Genomic DNA, 21,014 nt, shown 5'->3' on the forward strand with positions numbered 1-21,014 from the left:
ACTTGAATTGTTGATAAAGAGCCGAAAGAAGAATAGTCTCCAAAATTTATTCACATAACATTTTCCAAAATGTCACTACTACTTTACATTTCAAGAAAACAAGCTATGTTTACTGTTCTCTACACAATAAGTAAATTCTTTTTTATTTTGCATATTCCTTCTTACTGTAAGCTTAATACCAGTCTCCATAAAAAATCTTGATGCACTATCATGATACACCACTTTTTCCTTATGGCTTTAATTACTACTTCTGATAATTTTTCCATGGATTTACATTATCACATTTTTATACCACACCCTTCTTTCTCTATGTCATTTTTATTTTCCATGTTAGTATTTTTTCTTGATATTTTTTATTTCTTCATTCACGCTCACTTTTTTCTCAAAGTTCCTAACAATTTTCGTAATTGCATTTAAACAATTTTACTATTAAACTCTCATTTTCTTCCTTCGTCCAGTTAAAAGTTTAAAGAAGCAGAACAAACAACTGGATTTAATAACCCAATCCCCCTCCATCTTCACTTATACAACATACCTCATTTCATTGGATTTAGTCTTAACCCCATATGAAAGAAAAACTGCACAATATTTTTCATAAATTTTCTAGTATCATATACACATTTGACAGGTCTATGTTTGCATACTGAAGAAAACACTACAGAAAACAGCTACTAATCGAACCTTAAACAGCAAAAGTTTATGGTTCCGAACATGCTTAACAGTGAAAAAAAATTTGTCAAATGGCCACAGTTGGCCAACAACTAGGAAGTACAGCGGTGCATAAGGTAAGCGAAGGGAACTTTTTTTTTTTTAATTTACCCCATTCCACAACGTAGTGTGATCTTGGAGTTGGTACATATGGTTAAGGGGGTGTAGCTCCCCACAATAGGGGGTGTGGAGAGCGTAGCCAACTCAAGCCATTCGATGAATTACTTTTCGTCAAGCTTTTCTGGAACATTAAACTTTAGCTGTTTAATGTTTGATTGGTAGCCGTTCCCTGTAATGTTTTTTCGATACGTAAACACAGACCCACATTTGACATGTTACCTTTTCCAATACTGAATTCACTAGATAAACCCTTTTTCTGAATGCCTATCTATATGTTCACCATACAAAACATAGTCTTGTCATTTCCTTTATAAATTTCTCCCATTGCATCATAACTACACAATTTTCCCAAATTTTATTCCTAGCACTGACACGTCATTCACGGACAAATACACACCCCTAATTTTACCACATCACCTAAACCCATACTTTTACCTTTATTCAAGGTCATGCCCATTTATTTTAAACATCTCTCCAAACAAAACAAAACCTCACTCATCCATATTTTATTCACAGCAACTATAATTGTATCACCTGTATACATCAAAAGCACTGAGACCTTTAGCATCACATATCTAGCATCTTTCATTTTATAAACCATTTCACTCACTGTCACATTCTTTACTAAGGCAAATATTCCACCCATTGGGCATCCTTGTCTTGTACCACACTTCATAGACATTTCTTTCCTCAGTCATCCATTCACTACCATTCTCACTCTTTTGCTATGCTTAAATACAAACCCTTCAAATTTTATTACCTATTCCACACTTCTCCACATCTTCCAGCTTACTATAGAACATGATGCTTTATAGGATCAAATGCCTTGCTAACATCACCTACGACAGGTTTCACATCCTCTCTTACTTACACCATCCACAGTTTTTCACATCCTCTCTTCTACTTACACCATCCACAATTTCTCTCACAATCATTAGCAATCTTGACATCCTTTCCCCTTTATACCATATGTACTTTCTTCCATACTATCCCTCATCCTAGCTTCCATTATTTTTTATAAAAACATTACATGTTCTTCAACGCAACTAGCCTCCATTTTTTTCCTCATCTTTCTTCCATACAAATTATAATATCCCACTACATAACTCTTTATAAATGAACCCTTCTTTTAATCATTCATTCAGAACATTTAAAAATTGTTCTTTGCCAATCCATTAACTTCTTATACATTCCATATGCTATCCTGAGACTTGAAAACTGAATCTACATTTACCTTCCTAAGTACCTTAATCCACCTTTTTTCAAATTCTTCCTTAAATTGTTCTGATTTTTTTTTCTTCTCATACTCTTCCTTCTTACTCCAGTAGATATATTCCACATGCTGCACTACAATCCTCATAACTTGTGTTTAACTCTTTTATATTTTTCATTTCCCTTATTACACTTTTACTATTTTGCTCAAATATGAAGACACCTCTTCTCTTGTAAAAACTTCTGCTTAAATAATAATGCTTTTTTCTTGATTTTTTCATACATTTCTTTTTCCATATTATAATATTCTCTTGTATTACTCTAAATTATGTAATATATCGCTATATATTTCCCATACTTTACTTTTCACCTTTTTTATATCATTCTGCCACTGAAAAAATGTTTTTTATACTTTTTAAACTCAATCCACCATTCAGACCACTATAAAAATCCATCACAGTTCTATGATGCTTTTATAACTGTAATACTTTACATTTCTCATTTTAATTCCATAATTTCTCATTTATTCTTTTTATCCATTTGTATCCCTTTACAACTGCCTCCTGCTATACTTAAACCTTCTGATAACAGAAAATCAATTTCAGGTTCAAGTACCCACTTCTATAGGTCCAATGACTTATTCCAAACTAACTTACTACATTTTACTTCCTGTATTCCCCTTACATTATTCACTTTCTTTTTACACTTTTGCCATAATTCACAATTACAAGCTGTCATTATTATATTTAAAACTAACCACCGCATAACATAATACCTGATGAATCAAATTATTTTCCTTGCTGGTAAAATAAGCATAGAATACTATAATTCTTAAACATTTTCTTTACATCTCACACCCACAACAGTATCAATGTTACAGCTCATCTGTCTTCTTACACAACACCACTCTAGAACATTCATTTTATAAATTTCACATATTTCCACCCCACAATTTTTCTGTTTGCAATTTTACATTTGTCAAAACCTTAGATCTTCTAACAACGCTTCCGCATCAATTTAACACACCATTCCAACATCCCCATCCTTCTTACTAAATACAAAGACTCACATTAATAAACGTATTTCAAAATGATTACTTTCCTTACTTTCTTTTTAAGTTAGAAAAATTGTATTTAAATGTCCCCACCTGAACATTTCTTGGTTCGTTTTTACACCTTTCCTCGCCATAACATTTTCAAAGTACATACCTTGCAATTACCCATTTCCTTTCTTTTTATCATTTACACCTTTAAATGTATTTTTTCCTATGTTTTACTCTTTGCCCAAAGTTTTTTTTACTTTATACAATCTTCCAATTTATTTTTTCATTGCTTACTTCAGAACATTCTTCAACCATTCCTTAACTTTGCTGTATATTTTCTTTTCTTAAACTTCATTCTATCTCGGGCTCCTCTAATACACTTTCTTTTTGATAACATTTTTGATGACCTCATGCAAATCCATTTTCTCCCTTTATTTACAATTCATGGATAAATAACATTTTAACTGACATTTTTAGCACCATGACCCATTTCCCTGCATACAAAGCATTTATTTTTATCAAATTTATCTACCAAATGATCTTTTCCACTCAAAAAAGTTTTGGATTTTCACAATATTTTACCACCCTTATTCCCTTCAACATTTATCATGCTCGGGATATGTACAATCTTTTCATCTTATATATTCTTTTTAAACTTTACATTCTCATCCATCAGTCCATCAAAAACTTCTGATAACCATTAAATTATTACATATTTCTTGCAAATGCTTTTCATTCTCTTTTTCAACATCTGTGTGAAAACTGCACATGTAATTTTTTCTTTCTCCTCTTGTATGCTTTTATCACATACAAACTCCAGAGATAATTTTTTTCATAATCATACAAAAAATATTCTCCATGAGATAAGTCTCAAATATATCAAAAAAGTTACTTGTTTATTAAAATGAATGCTCTTACCTCTTGCGCTTTTAATCCCAAATGAATCATCATAGTCTTAAATCACAAAAAAAACAGAAACAAAACCAAACGGTTTGGTTAATTTTTTGGGTTGCATATGGTCTCAAAGGCCATACCTCTCAGTTCTTTAACATCTTTATTTTGAATTCCCACAACACATTACCTTTTTAATCTCTATTTTATTTTCACCTCTTTAATTCTTACTGCTGTTTCTGCATACAATTTTACTCAGTTCTGTACTACTCTTTTGAAAGAGTCTCTGACACTTCTTTTGTAATTTTCCTCCAAGAATCATATACGCTGATTTCTGGTTCACTCTGTGCAATCATCTCCTGCAATGCATCATCCTGCAACCCACCTGATTGGAGGGTTGTAATACATTAGTCCTTCACAGAATCATCCATCTCTGTCATAGCAAACATCGCCCTCTGGAAAACACACTCAGAATCCTCCAAAACATTAAAAGCTTATTTTTCTTTCTCAATACTTCTCATTTTTGCTTTCTTTTGCCATGATTTCCCTCTTGCATACTATCCTCCCAGCCAATACTGCACTAGGAATGGGATGTGCACGTTCACTTAATAGCTGCAAAACTATGAGTACAAGAAGTTACCTGATGCTCCGGCCAACTTGCCCATAGTAGAATAAACACCACCTTGGGTCTCCCCTAAAAAGATGTCACTAGTCTAGTGAGACTAATATGGTCATTAAAAGATAAACAAGTAAATTTCTTCTTTAATACTTACTGGTTAAAGTGCCAGTCACAGTTTCTTGATATTTGGGAATGGAAGACATGTAAAATTCTTTGACAGATTTCATCTAACGTTTTCAGCTAGAGGTCCAAAAAGGAAGTCCTTTTCCAGGGAGCATGAAGGAGTTCTATTTTTACCTGGTGTGAGAGGGGTTGAGATCTCAGAAAGGCATTACTTTGAGAAACTGACCATGTGGCAGCGACCCTGCATGATCTAAAGCATCATAGTCACATTTGAGTGAGTGCCTGGGAACCTGGAGAGGGACACTGCACAGGTCCCGGATATCCCTCTGTAGGCTCTTATCTTGTATTCGCCTCTGCCTTGTTTGTAATTTTCTCCTGTAGTCATTCCAGGTATTTCAGCGCACAGAACTGCCAGCTGAGAGTCCTCATAGCCAGGATGAAGTACAGATTTTCTCACCAAAAGTGTCCAGCAATCTGCTTTCACAATCATTTGGTAATGAATACTTGGATACAATCTCAGCAATTCCTTTGGAAGATTCTGTAGACACCACTACTGGATCCACCACTGGGTTTTTATAAAGTGCTTACGGGATTCCAGTGTTTCCCAAACGCAGGCCGTCAAAAACAGCATGAGAATATCTATGCAACTCAAAACAGTATTTTTCCCTGAGATGCAGTGACTGAGGTGTTGATTATAATTACATATGGGGTATAGAGGCCCCCCCCCAATGTATCATAGACTTTCCTTCCTATTAAAACATTTTTGAAATGTTTTGTTTTCATAACATGCCATACTGGACAGTGTGCACCTCTGCAACGCACTTGGATACTGATATTACTAATCTACAGTGCTGATATAATAATATGCATCAACTTGCATTAATAAGAATTTGCCAAGGTAAAAGATCTCTACAACTGTGCCGTCAACAAATGATGGCCATTGGTTCACCATTTTCTGCTTAAAAATGAAATATTTTATGCCAGTGTGTGGCCTGAAATTTCCTACTTCTCAACAATGGTCCAGTCCCTTGCAAAAGCATTAACTATTCTTCCACGTAATGGTGAGGCTTCCTTATGATGAACAGTGAACGGATCTTCGGGTGCAATTACGCAGACAGCAGCTAGTGCAGATATGCAGCTGTAATATTCTGTCTACTACAAAATAATATATTAAACTGGCCAGTATGAAACAGGCTTACATGTTTTTGAGAAGATATGTACAAGGCCGTGGCAAGTAGATTTTCTCCCTTTCTACTATCTGCATGTCCTAGAGGCAACTACATTTAGAAAGGCAATATATTAGAGGAAGATCTCCCCCCAGATACAGCTGGTACATTCATAGACACATCCAATGCAACAGCAGGTGCAAGCTTGCTACCCTGGAGACTCTTACAGCTCGAAATACACACCTGAAGGCCGTCTAATAACGAGAGGGTGGAAAAACAGCACACAGCAGCCAATGGTTCTGCAAATAAAGGTTCGGCCTGGTAAGATGTGAAGGCAGGTCAAAATTTGTTGAGAAAGGTACATATGGAAAATTACTCAGATAAGCCAAAGAATACAGTCTTAACTTTGTTTCAGATACTGTTTCGGGTACTTAGTTTTTGAACTGCACTATGAATTTTCAGAAAAACACAGACTTCCTTCCTTGCATATAATCTGCCACCACTGAAACGGCACATATGTTGCAATTATGTTGCTATTACTTCAATTCAAAGTAATCTTATTAATTATTAGGGGACCCAATATGGCATCATTATGTCACTGATACTTGTAACACAAAACAAGCCATCACATCGCTTAACACACTGCTGCCTAAAAAACTATACTATAAAATCGTGAAGTAACAGTACAATATGTTTCTATGTAGAAAAACCAAGAACACTGCTGCCACCTTCAAGAAGGCTGTCTTTTTTATTAGTATCATTTTCTCCAATCTGCAAATATGCATAAATATCTACATACTTTTAAACAGTTTCCTTTCCTTTGCACACCCACTTTCGTTTACCTGATGCCTGTTGTCTGCACTCCCTACATTACTATGACCTTGACCTCCCTTCCTTCTGCCATGTGACCTGTGGATTCTGGCTAGATATCCCTGCTAGCCCTGACCTTAAAAAGGAACTACTTTATCATCTCCAACGTGGCTTGTACTAGGGCTATACAACAGTTAACGTGGATCAGCCACTCTACAAAAGGGTCTTTTACAAGACAACCTACTTTTTTACATCCCAACATGCAGGGAGGTTGCACTGCTGCATTAACAACTTCAGGGAGCAATTCCACAGAGTGTCGTTATCCTCCATAGAAGTGTACTGTCCTTCAGATGTTTACTCTATCCTGCTCTGCAATGATCCCTTGAGCAACCTGCTTGGAAAAACATTGTTGTCCAAAACTTCTTGCTCAGACCAAACCATTTTAAAATATCCCTGTAACCATTTTAAGAAGAATGGCAAATATTTGCTAAAAACAGTGCAAAGCTTTTAAAAGGGTCTATGTCAAGTAATCGAATGGCAACATTGTGAAAAGTACAGTTTTGTACCTACCATAAATGTAGATGTCCGAACAGGATAGCATCTGCAGTCATAACAAATGGGTTGTCCTGTCGTCAGGCAGCCCTTCGGTCGGCCGGATTCCAAAGTCTGGGTCCGGCTTCGGCTGATGTCGCACTTCACCCGACGTCATCTCTGCTGGTCTTCGGGTATAAAGGCATCAGCCGACGCCATTTTCCTCAGTGTTTCTTGCCCCAGATGCCAGTTGCCCTCTAGGAAAGCTAAATTTTGGATAAATGCCAATGTTCCCAAAATAGTAGAAGGCAAACACAAAAAATAAGCATGTATGTACATATATACAAACAAATACACCATAAGAGACTCCCCCCCCCCAGCTAGCTATTAGGAGGGTAAATACCCTAGGAGTACCACAGAGGGGAAGGAGGGTGGGTAATCCTGACTGCAGATGCTATCCTGTTCGGACATCTACATTTATGGTAGGTACAAAACTGTACTATGTCCTTCAAGGATGCATCTGCAGTCATAACAAATGGGTAGAATACCATAGCCAAACTAGGGGAGGAGGAAGAATTATGGTGTAGTTAGGATCCCTTGCAATACAGCAGTGGCAAACCCTGCTTGGGATCAAGAGTATAGAGGTAAATTATAATGCTTGGCAAATGTATGCTCGGAGGTCCAAGTAGCTGCCTCAATAATGTCCTTGGTTGCCACTCCTCGTAAGGAAGCTGTGGTAGTGGCTGTAGCCCTTGTAGAATGAGGTCTTATGTTCTGTGGAACTGGTTTTCCATGGTAGGAGTAACAGAATCTTATGCAATTTCCTATCCATTTGGAGATTGTCTGTTTGGAAGTTGCTTTTCCTTCCCTTCCTGTTGCATAGGCTACTAAAAGCTGGTCAGTTTTTCTGTTACTTTTGGTTCTGTCCAGGTAGTAGCGTAACTGTCTATGTACATCCAAGGTATGCAGCAGCCTTTCCCCCCTGTTCTGTGGATTGGGAAAGAAGGTAGGTAGGTGGATTGCCTGGTTTAAAGACACTCTGGATACCACCTTAGGCATAAATGTAGGATTAGTTCTCATGGACACTCTATCTTGATGGAAGATTAGGAAGGGTTGTACTGCCATTAAGGCCTGTAGTTCGAAACCCTCCTTGCTGAAGTAATTGCCAGTAGGAAAGCAGTTTTCCATGATAGGTGTTGAAGATCTGCTGTTGCTGCTGGTTCAAATGGAGGGAGTGTCAATTTTTCTAGCACAAAGTTCAAGTCCCATGCTGGTAATGGTGGTTTCCTAGGAGGTTTTACATTCTTGATCCCTCTGAGGAATTGCCTGAGTAGAGGATGCGAAAAGACAGGTGGATCGAAGCTGTATTCTGCGGAAATAGCTGATGCATGTATCTTGATGGAGGAATAGGACAGGCCCGTATGTAGAAGCTCTGCCAAGTACTCCAGGATGTTAGCAATATCTATGTTCGAGACATCTTTTCCTCTTTCAGTACTCCAAATGACAAACCTTTTCCATTTGCCTGCATAGTTCCTTCTTGTTGAAGGTCTGCGGGCTTCAAGGATAATGTCTTTAACCCTTTGGGATAAGTCTGGGTTAGTAGCTGTTATGTGATGTTCCAGGCAGTCAGTTGCAAGGTTTTTTAGGATTGGGTGCATGATGTTGTAGTTGTTCTGAGTTAACATCAAAGGCATCAGGGGTATTGGCCACATTCTCCCCTGAGACATGCTCCTCAGCAAAGGATACCAGTGTTGTCTTGGCCAATTCGGAGCTATCAGAATTATCCTTGGACGTTCCTCTTTGATTTTCAGTAGTACCTTGTGCATCAAAGGAAGAGGTGGAAATGCATATGCTGTCAGGCCTTTCCAACTGAAGGATAGAGTCTCCACCTTCCATGCTAGTGGGTGGCATGTCCTTGTGCAGAATTTTTGAGCTGGTGATTGAGTGGGGATGCGAATAGGTCTATTTGTGGCATTCCCCATTTCTTTGTGATGGCCTTGAAGATGTCCGGGTGTAGCATCCATTCGTGAGCATCCGAGGTGGTTCTGCTTAACATGTCTGCTAGGGTGTTTTCTTTTCCGGCACAAATATTGCCTGTAACTGGATGTTGTTGCTCAGAGCCATATTCCAAAGGTCCAGAGTCATTCTGCATAGGGGGTATGAATGAGTGCCTCCCTGTTTGTTGATGTACCACATGACTGTGGTGTTGTCTGTCCTTATCATTAAATGGCCTTCTTTGAGGAATGGTTTGAATTTCTGGATTGCTAGTTTTACTGCCAGCATTTCTTTTGCTTTATGTGCAGGTGCAGCTGGTCTGGAGTCCACAATCCTTGTATGCACTTGTCCAACATGTGCCCCAGCCTAGGTCTGAGGCGTCCGTTGTGATGGTTTGGTTTGCTTGAAAGTTGTGGAAGGGCAAGCCTGGGTTTGACTGGCATGCTTGAGCCCACCATAGGAACTCTTGTTTCAGGCATGGGATTAGTGGGATTTCGGTTTCTAAGCTGTGCCTGTGTTGAGACCATAAATTCTTTAGGTACCACTGTAGTTTTCTCATATGCAGTCTGGCATGGGGGACCAGGATTATGCATGATGCCATGAAGCCCAAGGCCTGCAGTACCTTTCTTGCTGTTAAGTTTGTGCTGCTTTGTTAATGCCAAGAAGTAAAGAGGGAGTTGTGCTTGTTTTTCTGCAGTTAGGAATGCCATTTGTTTTACTGTGTCCAATTCCGCACCCAAGAATGTTCTTGTCTGGGATGGTATCAGTCTTGACTTTTTTAAATTGACTGTGTATCCCAGGGCTTGTAGTAAGCAAATGACTCTTTGTAAATCTGTTGTCAGCTTGCTTTTGTTGTCCGCTTGTAACAGGCAGTCGTCCAGGTATGGATAAATCTGGATTCCCTGTAGCCTGCAATGAGCGATTACTGATGCCAGGCATTTTGTGAATACTCTGGGCGCAGTAGATAAGCCAAAGGGCAATGCTAAGAATTGATAATGCTCTGATCCTGCAAGAAATCTGAGGTATCTTCTGCAATTTGGTCGTATGGGGACGTGCAGGTATGCCTCCTTGAGATCTAGAGTTACCAGCCAACACTCCTTGCCCAGCATGGGAAGAAGTTGCTGTAGGGTCAGCATTTTGAATTTTGGTACAATGATGTATGTGTGTTTAAGACGGACAGGTCGAGAATAGGTCTCCAACTTTTCTCTTTTCTTGGTACTAGGAAGAGTCTGGAGTAGAATCCTTTGCCCTGTTGTGTTATTGGTACTCTTTCCACAGCTCTCATCTTTGTTAATTGAGCTATCTGCTTTAGAGCTTCTGTTTTTTGGTTTGGAGGTAGGTTTGGCATTCCTCTTTTTACTGGTAAGGTGTGGAAGTGGAACCTGTAGCCTTGGTCTATGGTTTGCAAAATCCACTTGTCTTTTGTGATATAGTGCCAATTTTTCGAAAATAAGGCTAACTTTCCGCCTAAAGGTGCTGCTATTTGCTCCCTGGTAGGCGGTGTCAGAGTCAAGTCACTGTGATTGTCCTGTTGCAGTGGCAGTGGTTGTGTCTGTGCCTCTCTGGTTATTGCCTTGCCACTGGCATCCTCTATAGGCACCTCCTCTGGATTGATTTCTGCCTCTAGAGCGTCTATTCCTGCCTCTTTGAGATTTTGAGGAGTCTGGAAAGGACCAATTTTGGCAGGCCAGTTCCTGCTAAACCTTGGGGGCTGAACCTGTAAGAAATCCTTAACTGTTTGTACAGATTTTGCCTTCTCTTCCATTTTCTTCATTACTTGCTGAGCAGGTGTACCAAATAGACTGGCCTTATCCATAGGAGCATCTAACAGCTTTGCTTTAACATGATCCGCAAAACCTGTTCCTTCAACCATGCATGCCTTCTTATCACTGTGCCAGTCATGGCTGATCTAAATGAAGCCTCCAGTGCATCATAGCCACATTTTAAAGAATGGTTACTAACCTGCTGAATGTTATTCACCATTTCTAAAACATATTTCTTATCTAAGGAGTCATCAGAGGACAGCTTCTTAGTTAACTGATCAAGCATAAACTCTTGGTATTGGATCATGTGAAACTGACAGTTTAAAGCTCTAGCTGAGAGAGTAGCAGAGGTGTAAACTTTTTTCCCCCATCTCTCTAAGGACCTGGATTCCCTTTCAGAAGGGAGAGGGTTTTTGCTGAGGTCGAAGCTACTGCCTTAGGCCCCTGGGATATAGTCTCAGGATCTGCAAGTGGGGCCTTGTATAGGTGGTGATGAGTGTCTGGCACCCTGTAAAATCTATCTGGTTTGGCAGGGGCTGGAGGTAAAGTATCAGGAGCAGTGCAAACATCATTAAATGCATCATCCACAACAGGCAGAACTGGAGGTATAGCTAAGGGCCCATGTTGTGGTAAGTGCAGAAAGGTCCTAAGCCTTTTTCTTGAATCTGAGAAATCTTGTCCCTGCCATTGGAATTGTTCTCTCATGGCATGTAAGGTTTCCCCAAAGGAAAATTCCTCTGGTGGAGAGGCAGATGGAATAGATTCTTCAGCATCGGAATCTTCATAAGTAGAAAAAGGAGCCTCTGGCTGATCTGTAATGTCTGAGTCATCCAACGAATCATCAGAGGACACTGGCTCGGGGGGCTCTGCTCTAGGTCTCTTTTCTGGAGGCTGAGAGGCCCTGTCTGGGTGAGATTGGGATCCCTAATTAAGGAGATTAAATCCTCTGCCAGAGTAAGCATTTGTGAACTAGAAGTGGGCCTATGTGAGGGGGTCTTAACAGGCACTGATTTAACAGTTTTGGCTGCTTTAGCCCTGGCAAAGGCCTTTATAGACATGGCTGCAGGAGGCCTAGCAGCACCACGTGCTGGGGTAGAGACATCCAAAGGGATGGTGTCTGATAATTCACTAGGAACCACAGAAGTAGGCAAAACTTCAGAGGCCGATTCAACTAAGGTAGCAGGAGCCTCAGTAGTAGTCATGGATTCGGCTGAAGATTGACCCGTTTTCGGTTTCGCCGAAACCGAGACACTCATGCTTGCTTAACCGTGGTTTCGGCCGAAACCGCGGGCCGCGAGTGTCGGTCTTTTTCTTTGCGTTTTTTAACAATTTGGGTAGTCGGAGGATCCGACGGCATAATGTACGCAAAATCTGAGCCGAAAAACTGTTCAGCAAACTCCGACCGACGCCTAAGCGTTCGTCGGTTGAAGGAAGCACAGGCTAAACAGGCTGCTACGTCGTGGTCTGGGCCTAAACAAGGTAGGCAGTAAGAGTGGAAATCTTTATGAGGTATTTGTTTCCCACAAGTTAAACAGTTATTTACTTTTTCTGACATCGGCTGAGGCAGGAAAGAGTCCCCAATGGGGTACTTAGCTTTTTAGAAGTCTTCGAAGTAGTATTCGGTAGTAGTAATCTCTGGATCTGACCGACCGGCACTTGCGAACAGCTTCTGCTTCGGGCGCCACGCGGCAAGAAAGACTGAGGAAAATGGCGTCGGCTGATGCCTTTATACCCGAAGACCAGCAGAGATGACGTCGGGTGAAGTGCGACATCAGCCGAAGCCGGACCCAGACTTTGGAATCCGGCCGACCGAAGGGCTGCCTGACGACAGGACAACCCATTTGTTATGACTGCAGATGCATCCTTGAAGGACATCATCATATCATCAGCAATGCAGTCCAAAGCCCCCCACACTTCCTGCTAATTATACATAACAACTCTGAGATTGCACTACATTGAGGAAAAGGGCAAATTTCCTGACCACTACCGTAAAGCGATCTCAGTCAGAACGGTTTGATGGCCTGCACTGTTGAGCAGATGATGTTTGACAATGTGGCTGTTAAACATTTTGACATAGACTCCTTTTAAAGTGGGTATCCCTTTTGCTAAATAATGATAGTAAATATACTACCTATTAATGACACTACAAACAGGGGCAGAACAGTAATGTTATGCACTTACCTGTTTAGTTTTCTGCTTCAAGTCTTCATAATCTTTCACACTGCCTTTTAATGTCACTACAAACAGGGGCAGTATAGTAATGTTATGCACTTACCCGTTTAGTCTTCTGCTTCAATTCTTCATAATCTTTCACACTCAATTCCTCCCAGACCTGGTAAAGTGGATGAATCACCTTCCTGGACCTAGAATTCAGCATTTTTTTATTAAAATGCATGGTATAAGATAGGTTACTAGCAAAATTTAGTCATCATATGTACAATATTCATCTAAAAATATTCATATGTGCGTGTGTGTGACAGAGAGAGACTAAGCACTCTGCATCTGAAGTACAGACATCCTGAAATGTACACATAAGAGCTGATGTAATGAGAATATTTTATAAATCACTGCAGTTCAGTAATATTCCAGTAGACAGGCACTGCTAGTATGTTTAGCAGAGGATTCTAAGACATACTTGACTGAATGATATTTATTTTACCTGCAAGTAACCCAAACAGCTTGGTAACTATATAAACGTCATGGTTTTAAAAAAAGAATTAAAAGCACTAATATAATGTCCGAATGATTTTTCTTAAAATAGAAAATATTACTCTACTAAAATACATCAAAAGTACAATAAACTGTTTAGACGTCAAATATTAAGCAAAATCTTTCAAAAGAAAAAAAAACAGCAGTTCCTAAGAAACAATTTTCTGTTTCTTGAACTGCACCACATAAAACAGACAAATAATCAAATATGTGAAAACAATCATCAATTTGAAAACCAACAATATTTTGGATTTGTTTTACTCTACTCTTCAGAACTATTTATAAAAATGCAGATTCCAAAATAAAGTCAACTTCAAAGCACTGCCATCAAAAAATCAGAGTGCTTTTCTGTTCAGATGGCGCAGCACAGTACAAAGATGATGATGTTCTTAAGCCAGGCCCTTATAATAAAGCTCTGCCTCCAAAGATAACTCAACGTAGTCCTGCTTATAAGGAGCACAGAAACACGAAAACCAGTGGAGAATCACCACAAATGAAATGCCTTTTTGAAATACTTAAGAGTAATTTAATGGAGTGTCAACATTCATTCTGACTTTTCAGAGTTGTTTGCTTGCTTTATTTATGCTTTTGAAGCTTTTAAAAGGCCGTTTAATTGTTGGTGATGATTCTCCACCAGTTTTGGTGTTTGTGTTCCTTATAAGCAGGATTATGTTGGGCTATTTGGTTGCTTTTCTGTCTTGCGAATACCACTTTTTTTTCTCTCATTTGGTTGCTCTACCTCCAAAGGTAATGAAAGTTTAGGCAAATGCGCACCTGAATTACGACCAAGAGTAGAAAACACTGTAAAAATATAGTACAGCTGAGCAACATTTTACAGCTTGGCAGTTCTTCAATGTCACTCACCAGTGCAGACTGCAAAGAACGAACTCACACATACACACACAGACAGAAAAATCAGGAGATATTAAAAAAAGCTTTTTAATGAGGAAAGTTTTACTTTAAAAATCAAAGTACCAGACCATACTTACATAAAACCTACACAGTTAAAAACATCCTAAAAGTAATAAAGTAATAAATTCTCTACTCCATTCTTTTTTTAAGAGAGTTGCGTTTTCCCAGATACACTGTTTTAGCAGAAGGGGTAAACTCCTTTCTTGTCATTCTCTGATTCTTTGCTGCTGATCAAAGAACGTGGTGAATCTTCTCAGAGTGAGGTGGGTCTTTTATACTGGTCATTCTAAAATATTGTTAAAGGACTTAATTGAATCTTATCTTTATTGATCAGGAAAGTCCAAATGGGCAGAGCCCATTTTCAGTACAGGCCCCAGAAGAAAAGCTCCATCAACTACAATCTAATGTAATTTCCAGTTTCATTAATACATAAAACTACGTTTTACAGTTTCATTAAAGGAAAACTCCACCCGAGAACTGAAAAAAAAAAAACTGTTTTGTTCAGTCTATCGTATTTACTACCCAGATAAATGCCCAGTGCTAAAAATATCTTGCTTCTCTCCTCCCATACTAGGGACTTGGTTATTAATAAACTAAGTCACATTATTCCGCAGTGGCCTCTGTATACTCTTGCTTTATCTCCCTCCTGTGCAACTACCTCACTTACAGTATTTGTCTTCTCACTCTCACACTCTCTCATGCCTGTCTGCACACACCTAAGTAAGACCCTAGTCAGTCATAATAAGTAGTCTGCAGAGTAACTCCTACAGTTGCATTAGACTTAAAACCACATCTGGTTTTCCCACAGATATTTTGCTACCTTAGCAAATTACATAGAAACCACGTAAATTGTGGGAACAATGCATGCACAGTAATACTTTAGGGGTGAACCTGAGTTTTAAGAGAAGGCAGGAACTGAGTAATTTTGGAGTGATAACTGTATAAAAGAATATATGTGATGTATAATGTTGTGCATGTGTTAACATGTTTTTTTTTTTACATAATTTGTCTACGTCTGAACTGTTAGTTGAACAAAGTTGTTTAAATCAAAAAAATCAAAAGACTCTGATCACCGTTAGGCAGCCTGCATGATCTTTCTTCTTGCGTAAAGCAAAACTAACAACTTAAACTCTTAAAAACATTCAGAAACAACAAAGGATAAATGATATAAGATGAGCTCTTCTGCACAAGACAAGATGCTTCATCAGATCTACATAAAAAACACTAGCTCATATTTATACAAATTCAAAACTAGCATGCAAGACCTCATGACCTCAATGCAGGTCTTACTATAATCATTCAGCCCTTTACCTCTGGTTGCACAGAACAATAAAATCCATCTAGTCTCAAGGCTTTGAGTCTTCACATCCCCACCTCTTGCTGTAAAATAACAATTGAGGACTAAAAATTTAAAAACATGAGAACCTTCAGCACCTACCACATGCTTAGCTAAAGCATTCCTAGGATCACCTCTATAAATGCTATAGAGGTGTTCTCTAATCCTATCTCTAAAGCAATGATTAGTCTTACCTACATAATAACTATTACAAGTGTCACAAACAGCAAGACAGACATTTCAAGAATTATAATCTGCACAAAAATTAAAACTTAAATAGGTGTCCAGTATCAGGATGAATGAAATTATCCCCGTCCCTACTACATGCAAACATTACATCCTCCACATGGAACAGTTCCTTTTCCTACTTTTTCCCTGTTATTATTCAGAGGCTAATAACACAGCATCAGTTTAATCGAGTGGTAGTTTTTAAAAGAAAATCGAGGCTCATCCCCAAATATTTTCTGGCATCTTCCATCAGTCATAAGTACCGCCCAATACCTCCTCACAATATCACAAACACAGTGCACATTATTAGAATAATTCACATACATTCCGAGATTACAATGTCTCGTATCCCTAGTTACAGAGGGAATAATAGTTATGTACTTACCATAACTTGGTATCTGTGTTAACCGTAGTCACCATTCATCACGTATGTGTGCCCAGGACCTGAAAACGGATCCGAGCTGGCACACTTAGACAACAGCTTAGCTCAAGCTCCTCCCCCTCTCAGTGCATAATGCTCTGCTGCCCTCTAACCCCTCAGATAGAGTTTGCCCTGAAGAAAGAAGACAGACAGAAAAGACCTGCCACCAGACTAGGTCCACCAAAATCCTGCCAAGCCCTCAGGATGGGGGATGGAGGATGACATTGTGATGAATGGTGATTACGGACAGCACAGATACCAAGTTATTTTAAGTACATAACTGTTAATATGATGTTATCCTAGTCACTATTCATCAAGTATTGGTCAGTGTCCACAGCTACCCAACATTCTTGGGTGGCCTCATGGAAGGACATGCCGAAGAACAGTGGAGCCGAAGGAAGCCCTTCCCCTAGAAGCTAGGTCAAGCTTGGAATGGTAAATAAAAGTATGACGGGAAGACCAAGTTGCTGCTGCACAAATGTCATCCAATGAATGACGAGCTGAGAAGGCTGCTGATGTAGCCACCAGTCTGGTAGAATGAGCCCTAACTGGTCCTGCAAAGGAGTACCACAGGAGGTGCACATATAAGAAATGCACTGAGAAATCAGCAGGAAATAGTAATTCTTAAAACAGCTAGACCTTTCCTGTTGACTGAAAATGCAACAAACAACTGATCTGAGAGACGAAAGGACTTAGTTCTGTGCAACTGCTTCAGTGGCCACTTTTGGCATAAAGGAAGGGTTGGGTTTCAATGCCACTTTATCTTTATGAAATATCAAATAAAGAGGCTTAATACTAAGAGCCTGCAATTCTGATCCTCTTTTTGCTGCAGTTACTACCCCCATTGCAGTCTTCCAGGAAAGAAATCTGAGGACACAGGATGCAACAGGTTCAAAAGGGGGCCTAGTTAGAGACTGCAGCACCAGAGCAAGATCCCATGGTGGAGAAGGGTCCTTGAGTGTAGGACGCAACAAGAAGACATCTTTCAAGAAGGCTTTGCAGAGGTGAGAAGAGAACGTGGGTTCATTATCGAGACGTAAATTAGAAACTGCTGCCAAATGGACTTTGATTGCAGAGAAACTAGCGCTTTCCTGAAAAAGGGAAGCCAGAAAAGGAGAATGTTACAAATAGGAGTTGAAAAGGGATCCAGATTCCGACCTTTAGCCCACACAGAGAATCTCCTCCACTTACTTCTGTAGACTCTCTTGGTAGAAGATTTTTGAGAAGCAAGGATAATATCATTTACAGGGGGACCCAAGCCTGGACTTAGCAAAACTCACTGAAATTGGACAAACCAAGCTGTCAGAGGGTTTTAAAAATCTCCTGGATGTCCCCAAAGGAGACTTAATCGGGCAGTGACACTGGAGACTTGTCCCCTTCGCCGATATCAGTGCCCTCTGCGAAAGACTCCAACGGGGAGTCAAGATGTCTAATGTCCTCTTCCAAGGGACTTGCTCAGCGGGAAGCTCAGGGGAAGACTCTGAAGAAGTGGGGATCCCAATAGGGGTAACTCCCCCCTGGAGGCTAGGTCGAATGGGTTGACCAGGAGCAGGATGAGAAGATCCGCTCCAACTCTGGGGCTGGGATGGAGCACGGTAAGCAGGGGAGGCTACTCTGGTAGCAGAGAGAGATCTTTCTACCACCGGAACGTGGAGGAACTGGACAAAGCCCCCTCTCCCTCCACTGCTAAAACACTTCAATGGAGGAAGAAGCAGACCCCGCCAGAAACTCCAAGCCTCTGGAGAATGCTGGCCCAAAGCCATCAACAGCTGAAGCACCGAGGGGCAGACCAACCCCCAGGGACTCCAGGGGTGACAACCCGGACTGGTGACCCCACCTGTCCCAGGGGAAGGGGAGCGAAACTGGCCATAGACTCTCATGGGGTAGGGACAAGAGAAGTTGCAGTAACCCCCATCACCTCCATGTTGTGCAACCGGCTCCCCCAAGTCCAAACCATGAGAAGCTGGATGAGGAGAAAAGTCTGGGAGAGGGAGAAGGCTCCCTAATCCTGTGGGCTGGGGAAGCCAAAAGCCCCAGTTTGATTTCAGCCCTCAAAAAGGACCACATCATCCTGCCCATATCAGAGGAAAGGATGCTCTTTGAGGACTTGGAGAAAACAGAGGACCTAGCTGGAGACCCATGCCGGGAATGGGTCCTACGCAGGGGGGGGGGGGGTGTTGTAAACAAATGATCCTCTCCTGCAGGATCTGAGGGAAGATCCTCAACCAGAATAGGATCCAACATGGGTCTCTGATCTGAACGTATAGGATCCGAGGAAACCTGAAGGTCCAAGGAAATAGTTTTGAAACCCCTTGGATCTGAAGGGATCGAATCCGTGACAGGTCTGCTTTGGCTCAGATCACAAGTCCTTGATCCAGAGGCCTTGGATCCAGGTCTCGAACCAGATCATCTGAATGGCTGGGACTGAAAGCCCTGGATCTGCGCTGAGTCTCTCAAAATCCTCAGATCAGAAACCCTCGGATCATACACCGCTACGGTTGGAGTCCGATCCGGGGATCTGGGATCTGGCAGCCTAGCTTTCTTGGAGGAAATCTCCCCTGAAGAGGAAGAACAGGAAGGCTTTCTTTTATGGCCAGAGGACCCTGCCTTGGTGGGGGACTCCTTGACCAAGGGACTCCTCTGCACCATGCCTTTTAAAAAGGAGTTTATTCCGGTGGTCGACCAGAGCCCTGGGGTTGAATGCAGCACAACTGCTGCATTCAACCACCAGGTGGCCTGCGTCGAGACAGAGGAGGCAACTCCTTGTGTGAGTCAGAAACGAGCATCTCCTGACTGCATGAGGAGCACCTCTTAAGCCCTAGAGGCTTCTCCAACATAGACAAACAACCAAAGCCGAAGGGAAAAAACAAATATGAGTCGGACAACCAGGCACGAGGTCTAAACACTGAAGTGCCATCCTACACAGAAAACACACCAAGACCACCAAATTAACACATAATTAATGGTAATACAGAAACCAAGTAGCCCAAGGGAAAAAATTTACACGACCACTCTTACCAACCAAAAAGTAAAGAGTGCCAAAAAGCCAAACCAACCAAAACGGCCAAAGGGAGGGGGAAAAGGCACCACTGAGACTTAACGGAGGACACTACAACTAAAAACTTAATAAAACAAAGAAAGGCAAAGAAGAAAGTATCAAAGGAAGAACCTACCTACTAAAAAGTACATAAAAACCCAAGGAGCTTTACAATCTACCTCTGACAGTTGAAGTGGCAAACAAGATCTTAGGGGTTAGAGGGCAGCAGAGCATTATGGGAGGGGAGGAACTTGAGCTAAGCTGCTGTCTAAGTGTGCCGGCTCGGATTTACTGTCGGATCCTTGACCCATACGTGATGAATGGTGACTAGGATATCAGAACATCATTGTTAAAATATGGTCTAGCCCTAGTATGCCTGAAAGACAAAACCTCATTCTGTGCCCGGGATATTCTCAGAATCACAATATCCTCTCTGAAGAAAATCATCAGAAAGTTTCAAATAAAGAACACATCTGACTATCCATATCATGCAATCTAGCATTCCTAAAAAATTGACGCTTCAACACATTCTTCTTTAAATACTTTAGATGCACGTTATGGGCATACAACAAATTATTTTTTCTACAAGGTCTCCTATATGTCGATGTCATAATACCTCTTTGCAGCCTTAGTAATGCCTACATCTAAAAAGTCTAACTCCTTAGCAAAAAACTTAAATGTAAATTTCAAGAAACAAGTCGTTCCATGTAAACGGTCAAAGTCGTACAAAGATATCAACTGATCCAGCCCAAATGAGGAATTTATCAACAAAACGTGCAGAGAATAAAAGTGAATCCCAAAATGCATTACTACTACTAAAAACATGCTCCGATTCCCAACAGGAAAAATACATATTCACGTAGCTGTTTGCACACATACTGACCATTGCGACACCTACCTTTTGAATATAATACTTATCTGCAAACAAATACATTACTGGTATGACTCATATCAAGCAAAAAAAAAAATCAAACAGATCTTCTCAGTAGTGTATATAGAATAGTCAAAAATAATCTATACCAATATCATTTGGGATAATTGTGAACAATGAAACTACATCAGTTGTCACCAATAAGGAATCACCAACAGAATAAGTATTCATCCAGTGATGAAGACCTCCTAAAAATGTTTAGTATCTCGGAGAATATTTAGAGTCTTGTCAATAACAGAATGAAGCTGTTTCTCAACATAAATAGATACGAGTTCCATAACCTACTCCCTATCAGTATTTTGTATTTCAGTGCTCTGTATTTTCTTAGTTGAGCCGGCCTGTTGCCCATGTTTTGGTTTTTTGAATTCATGGTCTCTCTTCTTCTTTGGATTTTTGGGGTAAACTCCATGCAATTTGTCAACCAACTGGCAGACTAGACTATCCTAAGCAAAATAAACAC

The 21,014-nt window shown here is 40.3% G+C and overlaps 1 protein-coding gene across 1 annotated transcript in view; it reads right to left on the reverse strand.

Moving 5' to 3' along the window:
• RRN3 (RRN3 homolog, RNA polymerase I transcription factor) overlaps nt 1–21,014 on the reverse strand; it is a gene marked incomplete in the record, with an annotated part of 604,791 nt that overhangs the window by 64,729 nt on the left and 519,048 nt on the right. Inside the window, 1 exon segment of the mRNA XM_044089174.1 lies at nt 13,256–13,343. Coding sequence (XP_043945109.1) covers nt 13,256–13,343 — 88 coding nt within the window.

The sequence above is a fragment of the Protopterus annectens genome, chromosome 12.part0 (assembly GCF_019279795.1).
Source record: "Protopterus annectens isolate FY-2018-M chromosome 12.part0, PAN1.0, whole genome shotgun sequence".
Lineage (NCBI taxonomy): Eukaryota > Metazoa > Chordata > Ceratodontiformes > Protopteridae > Protopterus > Protopterus annectens.